Source organism: Schistocerca cancellata, chromosome 9 (assembly GCF_023864275.1).
Source record: "Schistocerca cancellata isolate TAMUIC-IGC-003103 chromosome 9, iqSchCanc2.1, whole genome shotgun sequence".
Taxonomy (NCBI): Eukaryota; Metazoa; Arthropoda; class Insecta; order Orthoptera; family Acrididae; genus Schistocerca; species Schistocerca cancellata.
The window spans coordinates 64298345-64321216 of NC_064634.1; the positions used below are offsets into that span (position 1 = coordinate 64298345).

The window sequence follows — 22872 nt, forward strand, 5'->3', positions numbered from 1 at the left end:
CAGCAGGACAGTGTCACACCCACACATCCAGAGTGGCTCCAGGAAAACTCTTCAGAGTTTAAACATTTATGCTGCCCACCAAACTCCGCAGACATGAACATTATTGAGCATATCTGGGATGCCTTGCAACATGCTGTTCAGAAGAATCTCCATCTCGTATTCATACAATTTCGAGGACAGCCCTGCTGGAGTCGTGGTGTCAATTCCTTCCAACACTACTTCAAACATTAGTAGAGGCCACGTCGCATTGTTGCACTTCTACATGCTCGAGGGGGCCCTACACTTTGAGACAGGTGTAAGAGTTCCTTTGGCTCTCCAGTGTGTAATGGAATTAGCGAACTTGATTAAACAGACTGACCCATATACATGTTATTACGAAATCACAAATGGTAGACCAAAATTTACAAAAATATTCATGGATTACTTGAGAAGTAAAGGTATCTTGTAAGACAAAAAGCAAAATCTGTGTCAGTCAGAATGAACTGTGACGTTGTTATAGCTCATTAGGAGGCATACTACGTAATATTGAAAGCACATGTACTGTGAGGAAAAAAAGGTCACATCAGGTAACAAAATAGACAATGTGGGATGTAGTGGAGGAGACTTGTGGAACCAGAGGTGAGGAGAAGCAGATAGTTGGGGAGTAGATGATACATAGGCAATTGTCTGTCCAGAGTAGGAAAACATTTCAATGAACAATTTTAATTGTTACTTAAGACACTGGGTTGTCAGGTTCAGTAGATGCTGCTGTGGGATATTTCAGACCAGCCATTCCAAGTAATTTCAGAGATATCTCTGGTACTTAATTTATAAAACAATATATTACAATGTACTGGTATATTCTGATTTCTTGGAGGCATTTAACACTAAATTACAATAATATATTGCATGTGGTGTCCCACAAGGTTCCACTGTAGGCTCTTTGTAAGAGGTTTTCTCCCAGTATATGACTAAAATATGACAAGCAGATAGAAGAGATTGACACTGTTAAATTCTTTGTATTACCACTTTGTGATAAATTTGTTTTGGAGGAGCCTGCCACAAATTTCTTGAAATTCCTAAGCAGATCTGTATTTGCAATGCAGTAATTGTCAGACATCAGTGGGAGAGGGGAAAAAAGGAAGAAAAAAAATAGGCATACTTTCCTTCCATATCATCGTACAGGATCATATTTTAACAGTCTGCAAAGCAAAACTGGGATTTTCTGAGTCTAAAACAGTGTAACATGAGTTATTTGTCATATTGACTCAAGAAGGTTCTACAGAGCACAGTTCAAGAAACTGGAGACACTAACTTCTGGTTCCCAATATATGAATTTTTAATGAAATTGATCATAAACAATATCTGTAAAAGCTCAGTAAATATCAGAAATAAGAAAGTCTTCATAAAGATGATACTGCACTGCGTTTTGCCAGCTATGGATAGTCTTGGGAAGTCAGAGCATGATTGTATTATAAGGGCAGATGTGAGGACTCAGTCCTGTCATGACATGCTGTCTCTAATGTTTTATGTTTTTTCTTATATTTATCAACTGTTCCCCCTTAAAAGTTACATGGTTGGCAGTATGGAGCCAGTCTGAATGCTGCAGTGCTTTACTAGCCATAGCTCTATCGGATACTGTATGCCTTCACCTTCCTTCTGACGTACTTACTCTGCCAGTTATAGAAAAACCTACAGTTTGATGTAACTGTGGTGCAACTTGACATTTTCATGTTTACAAATTGGTTTTAGAGGCAATGAAGCAAAAAATGGCTACAAAAATTTCCAAGAGTGGGTGGGGTCAGAATCGGAGACTTTAGATTGGTAGGCTGACATTTATTCACTTAGCCACATTTGTTTTTTCTTAAATCAATGAAATGTACTCCGTACTTTTGATAAAAAACAAGTGTCTGCTTACCTGTTGTCAAAATTGTGCCAACAAGGATGGGGATTGTGATTGCATAGATTTTCCCGGAGTCTTATATGTTTATGCTCTTCACAGGTATGCTGCCGGATATGAACGTCTTCACTACACGATATTTTGGTGATCACACCTGAAGATGGAGGCCAGATGGATCGCCAAAATATTGTGTAGTGAAGACGTTCATATCCGCCAGCACACCCGTAAAGAGCATAAACAAAAAGGATGGGAATTGTCAACAAAGTCAATAAATTTGAATTTAAAATATTTGAGTTTTTGAAATGTATTATTCGGTATAAACAGAGGATACAGAAAAACAAAATATATTCCACCATTCATACTCTTAAAGCTGTAGCTTTAATTTTTTTGAGAATCACTGGCAAAAGAAAAGTCTTTCAGTGATAAGTATTTTTGTATGCAGGGGTTACATTGTCATGAAACTTTCTCCATTAGGCTGGGCCACTGTAGTGGTATTTTTATACGATTTATATTAGACTACTATTAGAAGAATTGATGAAATACGACAAAAATACTGTGTGTGTTTTTTTACATGCTGTCAAGTGCATTTACATAAAAATCAGTGTATGTTTCCATTAGTTCATTTAGTTGATATTGTATTTCCTTCTCTCAGATCCATCAAGCTAACTTCAACAAGGATAATGGTATCCAAGAATTTGGAATTGTTATCAGTGATCAGTTCGAGAGTGTCAGTGCAAGAATTTTGGATGCCCCACGCATAGCGTACAACAATGTAAGTTCATCTGCAAGTTCTTTAATAACATTTTGAACCATAACAAAGTTGTAATGCAACACAAGTGGAAATCTTATGTGTTAAATTCACACAAACCCAAAAACCATTGTATTAATCTGTATTTAGCACCTTTATCAGACTGCAGCATACTTTTGTCATCGTCGTGTGTGTGTGTGTGTGTGTGTGTGTGTGTGTGTGTGTGTACATTTTACCAGCAAGTTCTATGATTATTCTGAAAAAATGCTTTGTATCCTTTTTACATTATAGAAACTTTAGTGTGGTAGTACACTTACCGTAGTGTATACAAATGTTCTCCCATTATTTTGTGAAGTAAACGTGGAATATTACTAGTATACAATTTGTTGAATTATACCTTCATAAATACCATATACCTGCATAAGAATTTTTTTTATTAACATAGCGTGCATTTATAGTTTGGGAGAGGAACCTTCACTACTGACAGCTCAGTAGCCTCATTTCACTGATAAGCAACTGCGCAAACCAGCAGATGATATTGTGTTCTTGAGCAGGTAGCACAAGTCATATTACCTTGCTGTAAAACTAACGTGTGAATATGTTGGGAGACATAACAGTGAGTGTCACGTGTGCCTGGTGCTGTCGTTTCACTTTATTGAACTAGAAGACTAGTTCGTACTTCACTTAATTCTCAGTGTTTGTAGTGTTTATTCACTTCTGTTTCATTTCCAATCACGTCCAGTGTGATGAGTGGTGAAACAGAAGAAGAAAAGTTTACTGCATAGCAATGCCCACAAATTTGTGCATTCGGTGCAGGAGCCCTTTGAGAAAGAGAACCAAAAGTAGTGGGCCTTTATTCCTTGGTGGTCAGTTCGTAAAGAGGAAACAGTGGGGACAGAACAATACGATAGACTGTAATGAGAGGAGCATAACAAAGCTACAGATACTGGGAAAGAAGTGTGTAGGGAAGAAGCAAGTGACAGTTGGAATGATTTTTAGAAAGACACCATTTGTTTTCATATAAACTTATTTACCTACATAAAAACCCAGCTTAAAGGACTGCGTTAAGGGGCATATGGGAATTAATGTGTGCGTTCTGTGAGGGGTTATAGCATTGGTGATTCATTTGCCATAGTCATTGGCAATCAGAAGGTGCCCTGGATGCCTGTATGTACAACCTCTGTTTTGACTTTGCAGTTAGTAACTTTGCTGAGTTTAGAGGTGAACAGTGTTCGCAACTACCATTCCGTGCAACCGTGCCCAACTGATAGTCCATACTCTTATTGAACAACTTAAGCTGTTTGAACGGTGTCACTTTGTGTGCCGAAGATGGACAGATATTTAGACAGGTTCCTGCACGTGTCGGGCACAATGTATTGGTGTGTTGCTACTTTTAGCAGTGATTTGTGAACATTACCACACCTGTAGACAGGTTCTGTATGTCTGCATAGTGTAAAAGCACGTCAAGGTTCATGCATTGTGTGAATAGTGGTGGGTTACCAAACGCCATCCAGACAAAATCTGGGCACACGTTGCACCTGTGACATGTGCCTCTGTTCAGGCTACAACTGTCACCGGAACACTGCCATAAATGGCTACCCTAGTGTCATGAAAGAGTTGACTGGAGAGTGGAATGACACACTGTTTCCTCCTGTGATGAAATTAATGTCTGTGTGTGAGTAATGGACATACATATGTACAGTGCTGACTTGGTGAGTGACCTATTTCAGAGAGCATTTGCCCACTGTATACAGGTAACACCCAAGGCTTCATGGTGTGGGGCATCATCAGTTACAACTTGCAGTCACATTTGGTTTTCTTGTTGGGTAAAGAAACCATTGCTCATCACTTTGCACAGGTTGTTGTACCCATTCTGCTTCCATTTCTTTCATAGGAAGGTGATGTGTTTTCTCCGTAGGACAATTCACTTCCAAATACAGTTGCTGCAACATAGCTAGCAAGATAGCCATATCTGTTACTAATTGAACATATATGGGACATTAAGTATAAACTTATTCATTATCCAGAACAATTAACAAATTGCCACAAGCGCTGCAAGATGCTTGCAACAATCTATTCCAGGATGCCATTTGGCATGTTCACAATTGTTTGCATGTGAGAATACACACCTGTGATGCCACAAGTACACTCTGTATTGATGTAACTGTTTTGACACCACTTCCTGTTCATGTGTTTCATTTTGTCTGAATTTATACTTTTATAATGATGAACTATCTGTCATGTCAGCTATCAATAAAATGGTCTTTTCCTTGAGGATATCACTTTTTTTTAAATAGTGTATGTAAATGTTACAAGAGGAAGAAATGTCCCACATTATTGAAATTTCTCACGTTGCTTCAGATAGATGATCATTTTAAAGGCAGCAAATTTTCGTTGCATACAGAGCTCAACCCTCCCATGAACCATGGACCTTGCCGTTGGTGGGGAGGCTTGCGTGCCTCAACGACACAGATAGCCGTACCGTAGGTGCAAATGCAACAGAGGGGTATATGTTGAGAGGCCAGACAAGACAAACGTGTGGTTCCTGAAGACAGGCAGCAGCCTTTTCAGTAGTTGCAAGGGCAACAGTCTGGATGATTGACTGATCTGGCCCTGTAACACTAACCAAAACTGCCTTGCTGTGCTGGTACTGCGAACGGCTGAAAGCAAGGAGAAACTACAGCTGTAATTTTTCCTGAGGGCATGCAGCTATACTGTATGATTAAATGATGATGGCGTCCTCTTGGGTAAAATATTCCAGAGGTAAAATAGTCCCCCCTTCGGATCTCCGGGCAGGGACTACTCAGGAGGATGTTGTCATCAGGAGAAAGAAAACTGGCGTTCTACGGATTGGAGCGTGGAATGCCAGATCCCTTAACCGGCAGGTAGGTTAGAAAATTTAAAAAGGGAAATGGATAGGTTAAAGTTAGATATAGTAGGAATTAGTGAAGTTTGCTGGCAGGAGGAACAAGAATTTTGGTCAGGTGAATACAGGGTTATAAATCCAAAATCAAATAGGGGTAATGCAGGAGTAGGTTTAATAATGAATAAAAAATAGACGTGCGGGTAAGCTACTACAAACAGCATAGTGAACGCATTATTGTGGCCAAGATAGACACGAAGCCCATGCCTACTACAGTAGTACAAGTTTATATGCCAACTAGCTCTGTAGATGAAGAAATTGATGAAATGTATGATCAGATAAAAGAAATTATTCAGATAGTGAAGGGAGATGAAAATTTAATAGTCATGGGTGACTGGAATTCGACAGTAGAAAAAGGAAGAGAAGGAAACGTAGTAGGTGAATATGGATTGGGGCTAAGAAACGAAAGAGGAAGCCGCCTGGTAGAATTTTGCACAGAGCACAACTTAATCATAGCTAACACTTGGTTTAAGAATCATAAAAGAAGGTTGTATACATGGAAGAAGCCTGGAGATACTAGAAGGTTTCAGATAGATTATATAATGGCAAGGCATAGATTTAGGAACCAGATTTTAAATTGTAAGACATTTCCAGGGGCAGATGTGGACACTGACCACAATCTATTGGTTATGAACTGTAGATTAAAACTGAAGAAACTGCAATAAGGTGGGAATTTAAGGAGATGGGACCTGGATAAACTGAAAGAACCAAAGGTTGTACAGAGTTTCAGGGAGAGCATAAGGGAACAATTGACAGGAATGGGAGAAAGAAATACAGTAGAAGAAGAATGGGTAGCTTTGAGGGATGAATTAGTGAAGGCAGCAGAGGATCAAGTAGGTAAAAAGACGAGGGCTAGTAGAAATCCTTGGGTAACAGAAGAAATATTGAATTTAATTGATGAAAGGAGAAAATATAAAAATGCAGTAAATGAAGCAGGCAAAAAGGAATACAAATGTCTCAAAAATGAGATCGACAGGAAGTGCAAAATGGCTAAGCAGGGATGGCTAGAGGACAAATGTAAGGATGTAGAGGCTTATCTCATGAGGGGTAGGATAGATACTGCCTACAGAAAAATTAGAGACACCTTTTGGGGAAAAGAGAACCACTTGCATGAATATTAAGAGCTCAGATGGAAACCCAGTTCTAAGCAAAGAGGGGAAAGCAGAAAGGTGGAAGGAGTATATAGAGGGTCTATACAGGGGCAATGTTGTTGAGGACAATATTATGGAAATGGAAGAGAATGTAGATGAAGATGAAATGGGAGATATGATACTGCGTGAAGAGTTCGACAGAGCACTGAAAGACCCAAGTCGAAACAAGGCACCAGGAGTAGACAACATTCCATTAGAACTACTGACATCCTTGGGAGAGCCAGTCCTGACAAAACTCTAGCATCTGGTGAGCAAGATGTATGAGACAGCTGAAATTCCCTCAGACTTCAAGAAGAATATAATAATTCCAATCCCAAAGAAAGCAGGTGTTGACAGATGTGAAAATTACCGGACTACCAGTTTAATAAGTCACAGCCGCGAATTCTTTACAGACAAATGGAAAAACTAGTAGAAGCCGACCTCGCAGAAGATCAGTTTGGATTCCGTAGGAATGTTGGAACACATGAGGCAATACTGACCCTACGACGTATCTTAGAAGAAAGATTAAGGAAAGGCAAACCTACGTTTCTAGCATTTGTAGACTTAGAGAAAGCTTTTAACAATGTTGACTGGAATACTCTTTCAAATTCTGAAGGTGGCAGGGGTAAAATACAGGGAGAGAAAGGCTATTTACAATTTGTACAGAAACCAGATGGCAGTTGTAAGAGTTGAGGGGCATGAAAGGGAAGCAGTGGTTGGGAAGGGAGTGGGACAGGGTTGTAGCCTCTCCCCGATGTTATTCAATCTGTATATTGAGTAAGCAGTAAAGGAAACAAAAGAAAAGTTTGGAGTAGGTATTAAAATCCACGGAGAAGAAATAAAAACTTTGAGGTGCCTCGATGACATTGTAATTCTGTCAGAAACAGCAAAGGACTTGAAAGAGCAGTTGAACGGAATGGATAGTGTCTTGAAAGGAGGGTATAAGATGAACATCAACAAAAGCAAAACGAGGATAATGGAATGTAGTCAAATTAAATCGGGTGATGCTGAGGGAATTAGATTAGAAAATGAGACACTTAAAGTAGTAAAGGAGTTTTGCTATTTGGGGAGCAAAATAACTGATGATGGTCGAAGTAGAGAGGATATAAAATGTAGACTGACAATGGCAAGGAAAGCGTTTCTGAAGAAGAGAAATTTGTTAACATCGAGTGTAGATTTAAATGTCAGGAAGTCATTTCTGAAAGTATTTGTATGGAGTGTAGCCGTGTATGGAAGTGAAACATGGATGATAAATAGCTTGGACAAGAAGAGAATAGAAGCTTTCGAAATGTGGTGCTACAGAAGAATGTTGAAGATTAGATGGATAGATCACATAACTAATCAGGAGGTATTGAATAGAATTGGGGAGAAGAGGAGTTTGTGGCACAACTTGACAAGAAGAAGGGATCGGTTGGTAGGACATATTGTGAGGCTTCAAGGGATCACAAATTTAGTACTGGAGGGCAGCGTGGAGGGTAAAAATCGTAGAGGGAGACCAAGAGATGAGTACACTAAGCAGATTCAGAAGGATGTAGGTTGCAGTAGGTACTGGGAGATGAAGAAGCTTGTACAGGATAGAGAAGCATTGAGAGCTGCATCAAACCAGTTTCAGGACTGAAGACCGCAATAACAACACAGACCTCAAAGACACTGGCTTTGGCTATTCAGATATTAATGGATGTAAAATATTAATGGGAAAGACAGATGTTGTTCCAATGCAGTAATTTCTATGCAAGATCATGGGTGTGATGTTTGGAAGTCTACTATGGGTAGAAGGTACTTGAATTAATATCAGGCATTCATTAGATAGAAAGTGGACTGATGGAACACCCAAGAGGACAACGGCAGTGCCAGTTGGAAAACGAGAGCAAGTTATTGTTTAACATGCAGATACAGCTGTCAGTTTTATGCCAAACTGCCTGTTAATTATTTGTTCGATAAAGATAGACAATTATGAAGGAGATCAGCTTTGCAGGTTTTTCAGAAGTGGTTTGAGAAGAGTTGTACCCTACCATAACTAGAGTTTGGTAGTTTCAGCACAGTATATAGATGATATAGTAAATGGTAGGATTAATGATACTATTGGTAGCATTGGTAGGGAGAGAACATGAAAGGCATTCGGGAGGGTGATGGTTCAAACCCACGTCTGGCCGATTAAGATTTTCCTTGATTTCCTTAAATCACTCCAGGCAAAAAGGGGATGGTTCCTTTGAAAGGGCACAGGCAATTTCCTTCCCCCATCCTTACATAATCCGATGAGACTGATGACCTCGCTGTCTGTTGTTGTTCCTAATCCCTCCCTCCGTCTCCCTCTCCCCCTCCCCAATCAATCCAACCAACCAAACTGGGAGCTGATGACCGCCCCCCCTTCACCCCCCCCCCCCTCCCCTCTGCACATAATTAGTATGTCATTTAGTAATAGTCCGTTGTATGTTTGATATCCTTACAGAATATGAATTGCATTTTATAATAAAAAGTAAGTTGATTGTGTTTCTTCTGTTCTTTCATGCAACCAAAGCAATTACTTTCGGTGCAAGTACTGCTTACATGCACAAACATAAAAAATTATATAATTTTTGTCATTTTGTACTCAATAGAATGTTCATCATCATGGTCAAGGGCAAGAGTTTCCAGCTATTAGTGATAAATGTGAAAGTTGTTTATGAATAATGGAAAAACATTTTATATGGGCTTGATGAAGTATTGAAGCAGTGTTTGAGATTTTCAGTTTTTTTTTTTAATTGAACTAATAACACGACATGTATAATTTGTTCCCTTTCTTTTTGAGGAAACTGTGTTTTCTAGTGCTATATTATAAATCTGTAAAACCCCCCCCCCCCTCCTAAAAAAAATTTCTTTCGCCATACAAATCAATAATTTTTGAATAAAACTAAAAATTATTAAATCCGCTCATGACTATTACTCTATTTACCCGCAAATGTAATCTAATTAACATTGCTTTCTTTCAGTCATGTGACAATAGTTTTGTCCAAAATTTTCCGAAATTAATTCAAGTTTGTAGAATACTTTTCAAAAACTAGCACGGGTAGGGAAGACTCGTTAAGCCATGGTGAAGGCAAATCCCTAGGGGTAGAGCACCCCAAAATCAAGACTCCTGGTCCTCCAGGTTGGGGGTTGTGCAGAGGGCTACCAACCCACTCATGTAAAACAATGGCCGGTCAGGACACTCAAGGTATGCCTCGGAAACAGGACAGAATTTACTGGAACAGAAATTGGCAAAGTTACAAGGATTTCTCTTTTGGTTCGTGGAATGTCAGAAGTCTATACCGCCCAGGAAGCGCACAAATACTAATAAACGAACTAGGAAAATACAAGGTACAACTGGTAGCGCTCCAAGAAATAAGATGGCAGGGAACGGGATCAATGAAAATAGGAGGCGGGACAATAATGTATGGAGACTGCGGTCAGTGCCATGAATTTGGAACGGGCTTTTACATTCATAAAACAGCAATTGACACAATAAAGGAATTCAAATCAATTAATAACCGAATATCACACATTACAATTCAGGCTCAGTGGTTTGATATTACATTTATAAATGTTCATGCACCCACAGAAGATAAGGAAGATGACGTGAAAGAAGAATTTTATAGTCAACTGGAACAGACATATAATTCAATAAGTAGACATAATGTAACAATAGTGTTAGGAGACTTTAATGCCAAAGTAGGAAAAGAAGAAATCTACAAACCAACCATTGGCAATTACAGCTTACATGATGAAAGTTCAGAGAATGGTGTGCGACTCATAAACTTTGCAATGGCAAATGGTCTCACATTAAGCAGCACAAAATTCCAACACAAACGCATTCATTTAGGGACATGGATATCACCAGATGGAAAAGTAGTGAACCAGATTGACCATGTAGCCATCCAAAGACGATTTCAAAACAGTACTAAAGACGTTAGAACTTTTAGGGGAGCAGATTGTGAGACAGATCATATGTTAATCATAGCTCAAATGAAAATAAAGCTAAAAAAGAAACAAAGTACAAATAGGGTTGAAATTAAAAGGTACGATGTAGAAAATCTGGCAGAAGAAAAATAAAAGAAAACTTTAGGAAAGAAATGGAAATTAACCTATCGGAATCTAGACTGACACATAGTGACCAGCAAGATGTGGAAAGTAGATGGAGACACCTCAGAAACAGTATTCAAGATGTAGCTTCCAAAACTATAGGTAAAAGAAAACGAACTAACAAAATCTGGTTTAATATAAAGTGCCAAGAAAGAGTACTGGAGAGGCAAAATGCGAGGAAGGCATGGTTACAAGACATGGACAATATTACACTAAAGGAGAGATACTATAAAATCCGCAAGGAAACACAACGAACTCTAAGACAAGAGAAGAGAAAACACCACAACAACATGGTAAGAGAAGCGGAGGATGATTTCAAGCATCACAGAGCAAGGCAGATGTACCAGAATATAAAAAAGTCCTTGGGAAAATTCACTAAAAGGGAACAGTTTATAAAGGACCATAATGGGAAAATACTTACAAACAAGAATGACATACAAGAAACATGGAAGACATACTTTACACAGCTGCTCAACTGCAATGATCCACAATATTACTTTACATTTGAAGAACCAGATACAGTTGATATACAAGTCACCACACCATCAGTAAATGAAATAAGACAAACAATAAAGAAATTAAAGAACAACAAGGCCTGTGGGGAAGACCAGGTATATGCTGAGCTTTTAAAAAATGGAGGACCACAATTGGAAATAGAACTACATTCCTTAATTGAAACAATTTGAGAGACAGAAAACATACCGGCCGATTGGAAAACTGCAATTATATGCCCCATCTTTAAGAAGAATGATCCCCTTGTCTGTGATAACTACAGAGGAATTGCCCTACTCGATGTCATGTATAAAATTTTGTCGATGTGTATACTACACAGACTGATTCCCATAACCGAAGAACTGATTGGGGACTACCAATGTGGTTTCCGCACTAACAGATCCACTTTGGATCACTTATTCACATTGAGACAAATAACTGAGAAGGCATGGGAATTTAATGTAGATATCCATATTCTATTTATAGACTTCAAGAAGGCCTATGATAGCATACACCGACAGACACTCTTAAACACCATGAAAGAATTTGAAATACCATTAAAATTAATCAAATTAGTTAAAATGTGTTTGGAAGAAACCATATGCAAAGTTAAGACACCTGCAGGAGAGATTGAAAATTTTAAGGTGTACACTGGACTGAGACAAGGGGATGCCATCTCACCTATTCTATTTAATATTATCTTAGAGAAGATTGATAGAGAATTCACCAAAACTAATCCACAAGGGATCCAACTGCAGGGACAGAACATTACTAGACTTGCTTATGCAGATGATGTAGCCCTAATAAGCACTTCAAAAGCTGAATTAATCAGGATGATGCAAAATTATTACAAAATAGCTGAGAAAGCTGGACTTCATGTGAATGAAGAAAAGACAGAATATCTAGTCATAAGTAAAAAACTCCAAAAGAATACACCACTGACCGTAAATGGTCTCACTTTCAAGGCAGTTGACCACTTCAATCCCCCTGCGGGTCCGGGGATTAGAATAGGCCCGAGGTATTCCTGCCTGTCGTAAGAGGCGACTAAAAGGAGTCCATCCCCCTCACGGGGGTAGTTAGCGCCTGCGTCCGGAGACGGACGGTTTCACGACCTATAATCGTGGTCTTTTTGGTTTTTCACTTCTCGTTTCTTCCTTCCTTTTGTTGGTTCCTTTCTTTGCTCTTCTCCACCTCATCTTCCTTACTCTTTCCCTTTACTTCTCATTGCCTTTTTCTCCTTGCCTTCTCATTGCCTTTTTCTCCTTGCCTTCTCCTTGCCTTCTCATTGCCTTTTTCTCCTTGCCTTCTCATTGCCTTTTTCTCCTTGCCTTCTCATTGCCTTTTTCTCCTTGCCTTCTCATTGCCTTTTTCTCCTTGCCTTCTCATTGCCTTCTTCTCCTTGCCTTCTCTGGTCTCCGCCTCGGCGTTTGAGACAGTCTGTCCTCTTTCTCCCTCTCTCTCTTCTTTTTCCTCTTCTTCCTTCCTCCCTGTGCGTGTCTGAAGGCCGACCCACGCGTTTGCACGCGTAGCCGGTGACGGGGCAACGCGTAAGTCCCCGCCCTGGGTAGACATGTAAGGCACGCGCGTACCCCCTGGTAAAGGCCAGGCCCGGGGAGGGGTGATTGCCTGAGCTGATACCTTCTGACCATGCTGATTGGTCCCTCCGTCTGTTTCTCGGGAGGTGTGACCTGAGGTGTAAACATTCACCTAAGGCGGGAGTGCCCTCTGAGAGGGTCCCCACAAGGAAGGAGCGCGCCATCGGAGACGCTGGCAATCATGGGGGATTCCTCCGCAATGGATTCTACTCCATCGCTTTCGACTTCGACCCAAAAACGGAAACGTGACCAGCCAACAGTGACAAAAGTACTACCGCCTGCCCCACAGTTCCTCGTAGTTTCTCGATCTGAGGACGGAAAGGATTTTTCCTCTGTCAACCCTTTCGTTATTCAGAAGGGCGTAGATGCCATAGCCGGATCTGTCAAATCTTGTACCAGGTTGCGTAACGGTACCTTATTACTAGAAACTGAGAATGCCTTTCAGGCACAAAAACTGCTTCGGGCCACACTCTTGTACACGTTCCCTGTCCGGGTGGAGGCCCACCGAACTTTGAATTCGTCTCATGGTGTAGTCTATAGTAGCTCCCTCGACGGATTGACTGACGGAGCTTCAATCTTTCCTCGCTGAGCCGGGCGTGACGGCTGTCCATAGGGTCATGAAAAAGGTCAACAATAACCTTGTACCGACCCGGACACTTTTCTTGACCTTCGATAGTGTTAAGCTGCCATCGCGCATCAAGGCGGGCTACGAGGTTATTTCTGTTCGCCCCTATGTCCCGACACCTACGCACTGCTACCAGTGTCAGCGTTTCAATCACACTCGACAGTCTTGCTCCAATGCGGCTAAATGTGTCACTTGTGGCAGGGATGCCCATGAGGGTGACTGTCCACCTCCGTCTCCTCGTTGTGTGAACTGTCAGGGTGACCATGCCGCATCCTCCCGCGACTGTCCTGTCTATAAGGAAGAACGCTGTATCCAAGAAATTCGGGTCAAAGAGAAAGTGTCCACCTCGGCTGCTCGCAAGCTATTGGCTAGTAGGAAGCCCACGCTGCTCCCAGCGGGGAAATACAGCACTGTCCTCGCCTCTCCTCGGACTACCCGGGAGGTAGCAACCCAGACATGCGATCTGACCTTCAGCACCACGGTCGTCCGTTCGGCCAGTGCTAAGATCGCGCGGTCGACGTCTCCTCTTCCTCCCATCACCCCACAGACACCAGCCACTTCCTCAGCTTCTGCTAAGTCGAAGACCCCGAAGTCAGATGCACGGGCCTTCAAGAAGGAACCATCCCGTGCAGACTTCCTCCGTCCCTCGACCTCCCAGCCTTCGACCGGTACTTCCACCAAATGTCCTTCTAAAAAGGTGCATAGGAAGCACAGTTCTCCTTCTCCGCCACGGCGCCTTTCTTCTCCTGCGCCACCCAGCGGTTGCCGCCCCAGGCCGTCATCCGTTTCGCCTGGCCGCACCGCTGGTAGCCGAACATCTGGCCGTTCACTGGCGGAGGAAGCTCCCCCTCCCGGCCATCCTCCCGAGATGGCCGATGACCCTATAGACCCCATGGACGATGACTGTCCGCCTACTGATAGCGGCGGCAGTGCTCGCTCGAAGCCAGGCCCTAAGCGGCCTTCGAGGTGACCCCTTCTCTCATCTTCCTTTTCTTACGATGGCACTTATTAACTGGAATATTCACAGCATTCGCTCCAACCGAGAGGACTTGAAGTTGCTGCTCCGCTTGCATCGTCCGCTCGTCGTAGCCCTCCAGGAAACGAAGCTACGCCCATGCGATCAAATTGCCTTGGCACACTACACCTCTGTGCGTTTTGACCTACCCCCTGTGGTAGGTATCCCAGCTCATGGAGGGGTTATGTTGCTGGTCTGGGATGATATTTACTACGATCCCATCACGTTGCACACCGGCCTGCAGGCAGTTGCCATCCGCATTACTCTCCCCACCTTTACGTTTTCCTTTTGTACCGTTTACACTCCATCGTCATCTGCCATTACCAGGGCAGACATGATGCAACTTATTGCTCAGCTACCTGCACCATTTTTGTTAACTGGAGACTTCAATGCCCACCATCCCCTTTGGGGCTCTCCAGCATCCTGCCCGAGGGGCTCCTTGTTAGCAGACCTTTTCAACCAGCTCAATCTTGTCTGCCTCAATACTGGCGCCCCTACTTTTCTTTCGGACACATCTCATACCTATTCCCATTTAGACCTCTCTATCTGTACTCCCCAACTTGCACGCCGGTTTGAGTGGTATGCACTTGCTGATAAATATTCGAGCGACCACTTCCCGTGTGTTATCCATCTCCTGCAGCATACTCCCTCTCCGTGCTCCTCTAGTTGGACCATCTCCAAGGCAGACTGGGGGCTCTTCTCTTCCAGGGCGACCTTTCAGGATCAAACCTTCACAAGCTGCGATCGTCAGGTCGCACACCTCACGGACGTCATTCTCGCTGCTGCTGAATATTCCATCCCTCACCCTACTTCTTCTCCACGTCGCGTACCGGTCCCCTGGTGGACCGCAGCATGTAGAGACGCTTTACGTGCTCGTCGACGTGCTTTACGCACATTTAAACGCCACCCTACAGTGGCGAATTGTATTAATTATAAACGATTACGTGCTCAGTGTCGTCGTATTATTAAAGAAAGCAAGAAAGCCAGCTGGGCTGCTTTCACAAGCACCTTCAACAGTTTTACTCCTTCTTCTGTTGTCTGGGGTAGCCTGCGCCGGCTATCTGGCACTAAGGTCCACTCCCCAGTTTCTGGCTTGAAGGTCGCGAATGAAGTCCTTGTGGCCCCTGAGGCTGTCTCCAATGCCTTCGGCCGCTTTTTCGCCGAGGTTTCGAGCTCCGCTCATTACCACCCTGCCTTCCTCCCCCGCAAACAGGCAGAGGAGGCTAGGCCACCTGACTTCCGCTCCTCGAATTGTGAAAGTTATAATGCACCATTCACCATGCGGGAACTCGAAACCGCACTTGGCCGATCACGGTCCTCCGCTCCAGGGCCTGATTCTATTCATATTCAGATGTTGAAGAACCTTTCTCCTGCGGGTAAAGGTTTTCTTCTTCGTACATACAATCGCATCTGGATTGAGGGACATGTTCCCGCATGCTGGCGCGAGTCTATTGTTGTCCCGATTCCTAAGCCGGGGAAGGACAGGCACTTGCCTTCCAGTTATCGACCTATCTCGCTTACCAGCTGTGTCTGTAAAGTGATGGAGCGAATGGTTAACTCTCAATTGGTTTGGCTGCTCAAGTCTCGACGCCTACTTACCAATGTACAATGTGGATTTCGAAGGCGCCGCTCTGCTGTTGACCATCTGGTTACCTTGTCGACCTTCATTATGAATAACTTCTTGCGGAAGCGCCCGACCGCGGCTGTGTTCTTTGATTTGGAGAAGGCTTACGACACCTGTTGGAGAGCGGGCATTCTCCGCACCATGCATACATGGGGCTTTCGCGGTCGCCTCCCTCTTTTTATTTGTTCCTTTTTATTGGATCGACAGTTCAGGGTACGTGTGGGTTCTGTCCTGTCCGACACCTTTCGCCAGGAGAATGGGGTGCCACAGGGCTCAGTTTTGAGCGTCGCTCTCTTCGCCATCGCGATCAATCCAATAATGGATTGCCTCCCAGCTGATGTATCAGGCACCCTTTTCGTGGACGATTTTACCATCTATTGCAGCGCGCAGTGTACACGTGTCCTGGAGCGCTGTCTTCAGCGTTCTCTTGACCGTCTTTACTCCTGGAGTGTTGCTAATGGCTTCCGTTTTTCTGCCGAGAAGACGGTCTGTATTAACTTCTGGCGCTACAAAGAGTTTCTCCCACCGTCCTTACGACTCGGTCCCGTTGCTCTCTCATTCGTGGAGACAACAAAATTTTTAGGCCTTACCTTTGACAGGAAACTTAGCTGGTCTCCACATGTGTCATATTTGGCCGCCCGTTGTACCCGTTCTTTAAATGTCCTCCGTGTTCTCAGTGGTATGTCGTGGGGAGCGGATCGAACCGTCCTACTTCGTCTATATCGGTCGATCGTCCGCTCCAAGCTGGATTATGGGAGCTTCGTATACTCCTCTGCACGGCCATCCATCTTACGCCGCCTCAACTCCATACAACATCGGGGTTTACGACTTGCGATCGGAGCATTTTATACCAAACTCGTAGAGAGTCTTCATGCTGACGCTGGCGAATTGCCACTCACCTACCGGCGCGATATACTGCTTTGTCGGTATGCCTGTCGGCTACTGTCAATGCCCGACCATCCGTCTTATCGTTCCTTTTTTGACGACTCTCTTGACCGTCAATACGGGTTGTATGTCTCTGCCCTGCTACCCCCTGGAGTTCGCTTTCGTCGCCTCCTTCAACACCTTAATTTTTCACTCCCTGCAACCTATCGAGTGGGCGAGAGCCGCACGCCACCTTGGCTCCAGGCTCAGGTCCGCGTTCACCTCGACCTCAGCTCGCTCCCAAAAGAGGTCACCCCCGGTTCGGTCTACCACTCCCGTTTTTTGGAACTTCGTTCGAAGTTCATCAACATGACTTTCATTTATACAGATGGCTCTAAGACCAATGACGGGGTCGGGTGTTCCTTTATTGTCGGGGCACAAAGTTCCCAATACCGGCTCCATGGCCATTGTTCGGTCTTCACAGCTGAGCTCTTTGCCCTCTACCAGGCTGTTCTTTACATCTGCCGCCACCGACATTCTGCTTATGTCATATGCTCAGATTCCCTGAGCGCCATCCAGAGCCTCAGTGATCCGTACCCGGTTCACCCTTTCGTACACCGGATCCAACGCTCTCTCCAGCAGCTGGTGGACGTTGGTACGCCGGTTAGCTTTATGTGGGTTCCTGGCCATGTCGGTATCCCTGGGAACGAAGCTGCAGATGCCGCGGCCAAGGCTGCGGTCCTCCAGCCTCGGACAGCTTCTTGTTGTGTCCCTTCGTCTGATTTTAGCAGGGTCATTTGTCGGCGCGTCGTGTCGCTGTGGCATGCCGATTGGGCTGCACTTACCGACAACAAGCTTCGGGCCTTAAAACCTCTTCCCGTGGCTTGGACGTCCTCCTCACGCCCTTCTCGGCGGGAGGAGGTCGTTTTAGCAAGGTTAAGAATTGGACACTGCCGGTTCAGCCATCGCCATCTGCTGACGGCTGCGCCGGCGCCGTTCTGCCCATGTGGGCACTTGCTGACGGTTAGGCACATTTTAATGTCCTGTCCAGATCTTACCACACTGCGCCTCGATCTTAACCTGCCTACTACTTTCGATGCCATTTTAGCGGATGACCCACGAGCAGCTGCTCGTGTTCTTTGTTTTATCAATTTGACAAACCTCGCTAAGGACATTTGATGATGTTTTTTAATCCTCTGCCTGTCCGTCTGTCTTTTATTGTGTTTTCCCTTTTAGTTGTTGTTGTCAACTTGTGCCTCGCGGTGCATTTTTAGAGTAGTCAGGGCGCTAATGACCATTGAAGTTGTGCGCCCTAAAACCACAAAAAAAAAAAAAAAAAAAAATGACCACTTCAAGTACTTAGAGAGTCTTTTTAGCAGAGACAATAGAGCAGAAATAGAAATAGACGCCTGTCTAGCAGCAGCTAATAGAACTTTTTACAGCTGTATCAAAATTTTAAGGATGAGATCACTTAGTACTGAATTCAAATACGTTTTTATCAGTCAACTATTGTACCAGTAGCATTATATGGATGTGAAGCTATTACATTCAGGAAAAAAGATAAAGAAAAACTGTTGATATTTGAAAGAAAAATACTAAGAAAAATATTTGGACCAATCTTCGATGAAAATGTCATGGAGTGGAGGATAAGGAAAAATGAAGAACTACGGGAGCTGTACAAACATAGTACCATTGTGGAAATGTTAAAGAAGAGAAGACTGAACTGGGCTGGTCATGTAGCAAGGATGCCGGAGAACAGACTACCCAAAATAGCATCCACTAAGAAATTAGAAGGAAAGAGAAGAAGAGGAAGACCTCGAATTAGGTGGATGGAGAATATCCGGGAAGATGCAGCTAGGATGGGCATCAACTCTGATTGGACAACAATTTCCCTGGATAGAAATAATTGGAAGAGGCTCGTAGAGCAGGTGTATGGTCGATAAGGCCTTAGCCACGTGTAAAGTAAAAGTAAAGTAAGTAAGAATACTTTTCAACACAAAATCCAATGAATTAAGAAAATTAATGCAGAAATCAAATGAATTAAGATAATTAATGCAGAAAGCCAGAAATAATGATTACTAAAAACTGATGCTTGTGATAATGACTGGTCACTGTGAACAAAATAAAAACTATACGGTTCAAAATATTATTCTGGTAGTAATTGACTTGCTTGTTAAAGTTGCTCCGATGTTGTTCTCCTTTAACACAGCACTTCTTACTGTTATCAAAATGAAGTGAAAAGGTAACAGTGAATTCTGGTATAACCTCTTTCTTTATCGGGCACTCAAAACTTAAAGCTCTAGCCAAATGAGTTGGTGAGGGAAGTTTCAAATTTACAGCCATATTCATGTACTTTTTGTTCTGCTTAGATATTGACAGAGTATGAGGCACATGAATGAATTTGAATGTTTTATTTTCTTACTGTGCTAGAATAGCTCCTGGAATACAGGTGCAGCCATGGTTTCTTCATGAGGAAATTGATACTATGAGCAGAACATCTTACACGCTATACATATGTACTTCTCTTCCACTACTTGCAGACAGCAAGCGTATTTCTTGCATTTTTGGTGATCACCCATATGAACTTTTCATCCCCTAGCTCTTCAGTTACTTTTATAAGGCTTGAGGCGATAAACTGTGCTGTTTCCCTGCACTCACCAGACAGTTGATCTTGAAGGAAATTGGGTCCAGTGTTGTGACAACGAAATTAATCACTTGGTGTCCAGACACAATTGTCCATCCATCAGAAATTAAGGTGAGAGCATTTGATTTTTTAATCTTACCTGTGACAACAGTGTGAACACATTGATCTTCAGCAGTGTTGTACCCATAGGATGGTGGTTATGTGGCTTGTAGCCAGGATGAATTAAATGAAAAGCTTTCCTCCAGTATTGGGTCTCCAGCATTAACAGCAAGGCTCTTGAAGCATAAAACTCTAGTGATGACTTTATGTATGCCTGTTAGAAATTGTTGGAGGAGTGCCCTTTGAAACTGATACAGCATTAGAGATACTAGACTGCTCATCAAGTGATGTCGCACGCATAGTAGACGTAGACATTTCATTCGTTGTTTCAGAAATGGTCCTCAAAAATTTTCCTTATCTCTGTAAAGGTTCCCGAGTCACACATCTTGTATATTGTGGACAGAGTCTAAAGTTTTGTAGGTGATCTCAGAAACAAAGCTACTGAATTCTGATATATGGTTCCGCAATACTTAGACATAGCTTCTGTCTTGTTTTTGGTGGCCCTTGTGTTGCAAAATTCCCATGCATCTGAATGATGAAGCATACTAAAAAATGCTGGTCACATACTGATGTTAAGAGTGATCAAAATGAGAACTCTCGATGGGTATGCAACAAACCTGACATACAGGTAATTCAGGTTGAATTTTAACTATCCAAGTCTACCAGGAAAAATATTGTAGTCTGCATTTGACTCCGGTAGTCTATGGTAGCTTACAGTTGTTTCCAAATTCTAGATTTGAGACAATATGACAAATCTGTCAAGGCTGTAAGTGATTATTGTGGATAACGCCCTGCATCACTTGGTTGTTAATGATAAGACACGTACTTTGGCAACAAGAAAAGATAATATTCAGTGGTTGAAAAAATGACATTTGAATGTCAGAAAATTTGAAGAAGCGGAATTGCTCAAAAGTGAGGCACAAAAGAAACCATAGTTTCCACCATACACCGCTGATGAGATTTCTAAGGGATCAGTGTGAAATCGTTTCCACCTTGCCGTTGTTATTTCAAGACATTGGACATAAAAAAGGGGAAAGACTGCAGGTGCATTGGTGAAATGTGTAGTGTCGTAGTGAGAGTGGGGAAGGGGTTAGATGAGGGGAGGATAGGGAGTGGCAAAGATTGAGGTCAGTTGGGGGGGGGGGGGGGGGGGGAGCTTATGAGAACAAAAGTATGTTGTAGGAAAGTTCTCGTGTGCGCAGTTCAGAAAAGCTGGTGTTGGTAGGGATCCAGATTGTGCAGGTTGTGAAGCAACCATTAAAGTGAAGCAGCATATTCAGCGACTGGGTGGTGCAGCTGTCTGCTTGGCCACAGTTTGGCAATGGCCATTAATGTGGACACACAGCTTGTTGGTTATCGTGCCCTCGCAAAAAGCAGCACAGTGATTGCAGTTTAGGTTGTGGATCACATGGCTGCTTCCACAAGTATCTCTACCTATGATAGCATAGGTGATGCCTGTGACATGACTGGAGTAGGTGTTAGTTGGAGGATCTATGGGACAGACATTGCAACTAGGTCTGTTGCAGGGATATGAGCTAAGAGGCAAGGGATTGTGAGCAAGAATAGAGGAGGCTATTGCGTAGGTTTGGTGGGCAGCAGAATATCGACATGGGAGGAGCGGGCAGTATAATGGGTAGAATATTCCTAATTTCAAGTGGTATATAAGGCAGTCTTGTTACCTCAGCATCAGAAAACAGTCCTAGAAAGGAACGTGAACCCAGTCTGGAACACAGTTTTAATCTGCCATGAAGTTTCATGTAAGTGCGCACACTACTGCGCGCACACTACTGCAGTGTGAAAATTTCATTCTGGAGGTCTTTGTGGTAGATAACTTGAGTATCTGTAGCATAACTAGAAAATGTCACCATTATTAGGCTTATCAATTTTGGAGTTTTTGTGAGAAGTGTATTTCTGCAAACATTACTTTTTACATCTTGTGTGGTAGTTTATAGTTTAAGCCTTGTTTGTTCTTCTCCACAAGCCCTGAAAACCTTCAGTCAGATGCAAAAATATTTTTCTTAGTTTCTTACAAAATATTTTTAAATGACGTATCAACTTACTCTGTTCTTACAAAATATTTTTAAATGACGTACCAATTTACTCTGTTATCAGCCTTAGTCTCATTCCATTTACAGAGATATTGTCTCGCTTTTCTACTCCATTGCTGTTATGAAAACAAAACAAAACTTGCCTAAATTAGTCTTTTTCTGCTCACATTTTAGCAAAAAGAAGTCCTACCCAAGAGAGGCGTGTGGCGAGCTGAACATTTCCTGAGGAGCACTCCGCTGAGGAATTGGGTTATCATAAATTTTGGCGTAAACATCAGAGTCGATGAATTGTGGTAATTGCTTTGCAGTGAAACAAATCTTTAAAAAGTGTAGTTTTTTGTTTTTTTAATTAATGTATTCATGGTGTCTCACTCTCTCTCTCTTTCAAGGTCATTTGCTAACCTGATGACGTCTGTGGGAAGTTCATTGGGAATGTCTATCGATAGACCACAAAATTTATTGGTAATGGATAGAAGAGACCCTGCTTCCAAATTGTATGGCCTCCTTTCAGATTGTAAAAAGTCTGGAACGGAACTCGCCGTCGTGGTTATTGACGACAAACGTGGTGTCTACTGTAAGTGTGAAGTAATGTCATCTGGTATTTCCAATGCCTTAAAGCTCAGTATTTACAGTTAATGTTATCAAAGCTCACCCTCGTGTAGGTTTATTGATGTCAGCAGTTGCAAAAATTAAGATTTACAAATTACTTATTCCCAGAAGACTGCGACTCAATGCCTTGCACTTGTACATCTCAGATCTCTCCGAACGAAGAGCAGTTGGGGGGAGGGTCATTCATCCTTAGCTTTAACCCTTTGGCACTTCCATTTTTGGGGACTAGCAAGTGCTATCTTTACTCTGTGACTGTAAACTCTGGGCACATGTTGGGTGGAATGTCTGCTCAACAGGCTGCATAATGAGGATGGTGCAGAGTAGTAGTAGTAGTAGTAGTAGTAGGGGGGAGGGGGGGGGGGGTAGTGGCCAAGGTGAAACAGTTACCAATAGGAATACTGCTACACCCCATATGCTAGTGGCTCATTTGAGTATATCTGCATAATCATAGAACAAAATGGAAATTGGTTAAAAAAACT

The 22872-nt window shown here is 42.7% G+C and overlaps 1 protein-coding gene across 2 annotated transcripts in view; it reads left to right on the forward strand.

Moving 5' to 3' along the window:
- The window catches only part of LOC126100165 (protein argonaute-2-like), a 288991-nt gene that overhangs the window by 203182 nt on the left and 62937 nt on the right, over positions 1 to 22872 (forward strand). For both annotated transcript variants that reach the window (XM_049910711.1, XM_049910712.1), the window contains exons 14-16: positions 2532 to 2651; positions 21959 to 22077; positions 22174 to 22358. In XM_049910711.1, the coding sequence (XP_049766668.1) occupies positions 2532 to 2651; positions 21959 to 22077; positions 22174 to 22358 (424 nt within the window). The remainder of the gene's footprint in view (positions 1 to 2531; positions 2652 to 21958; positions 22078 to 22173; positions 22359 to 22872) is intronic.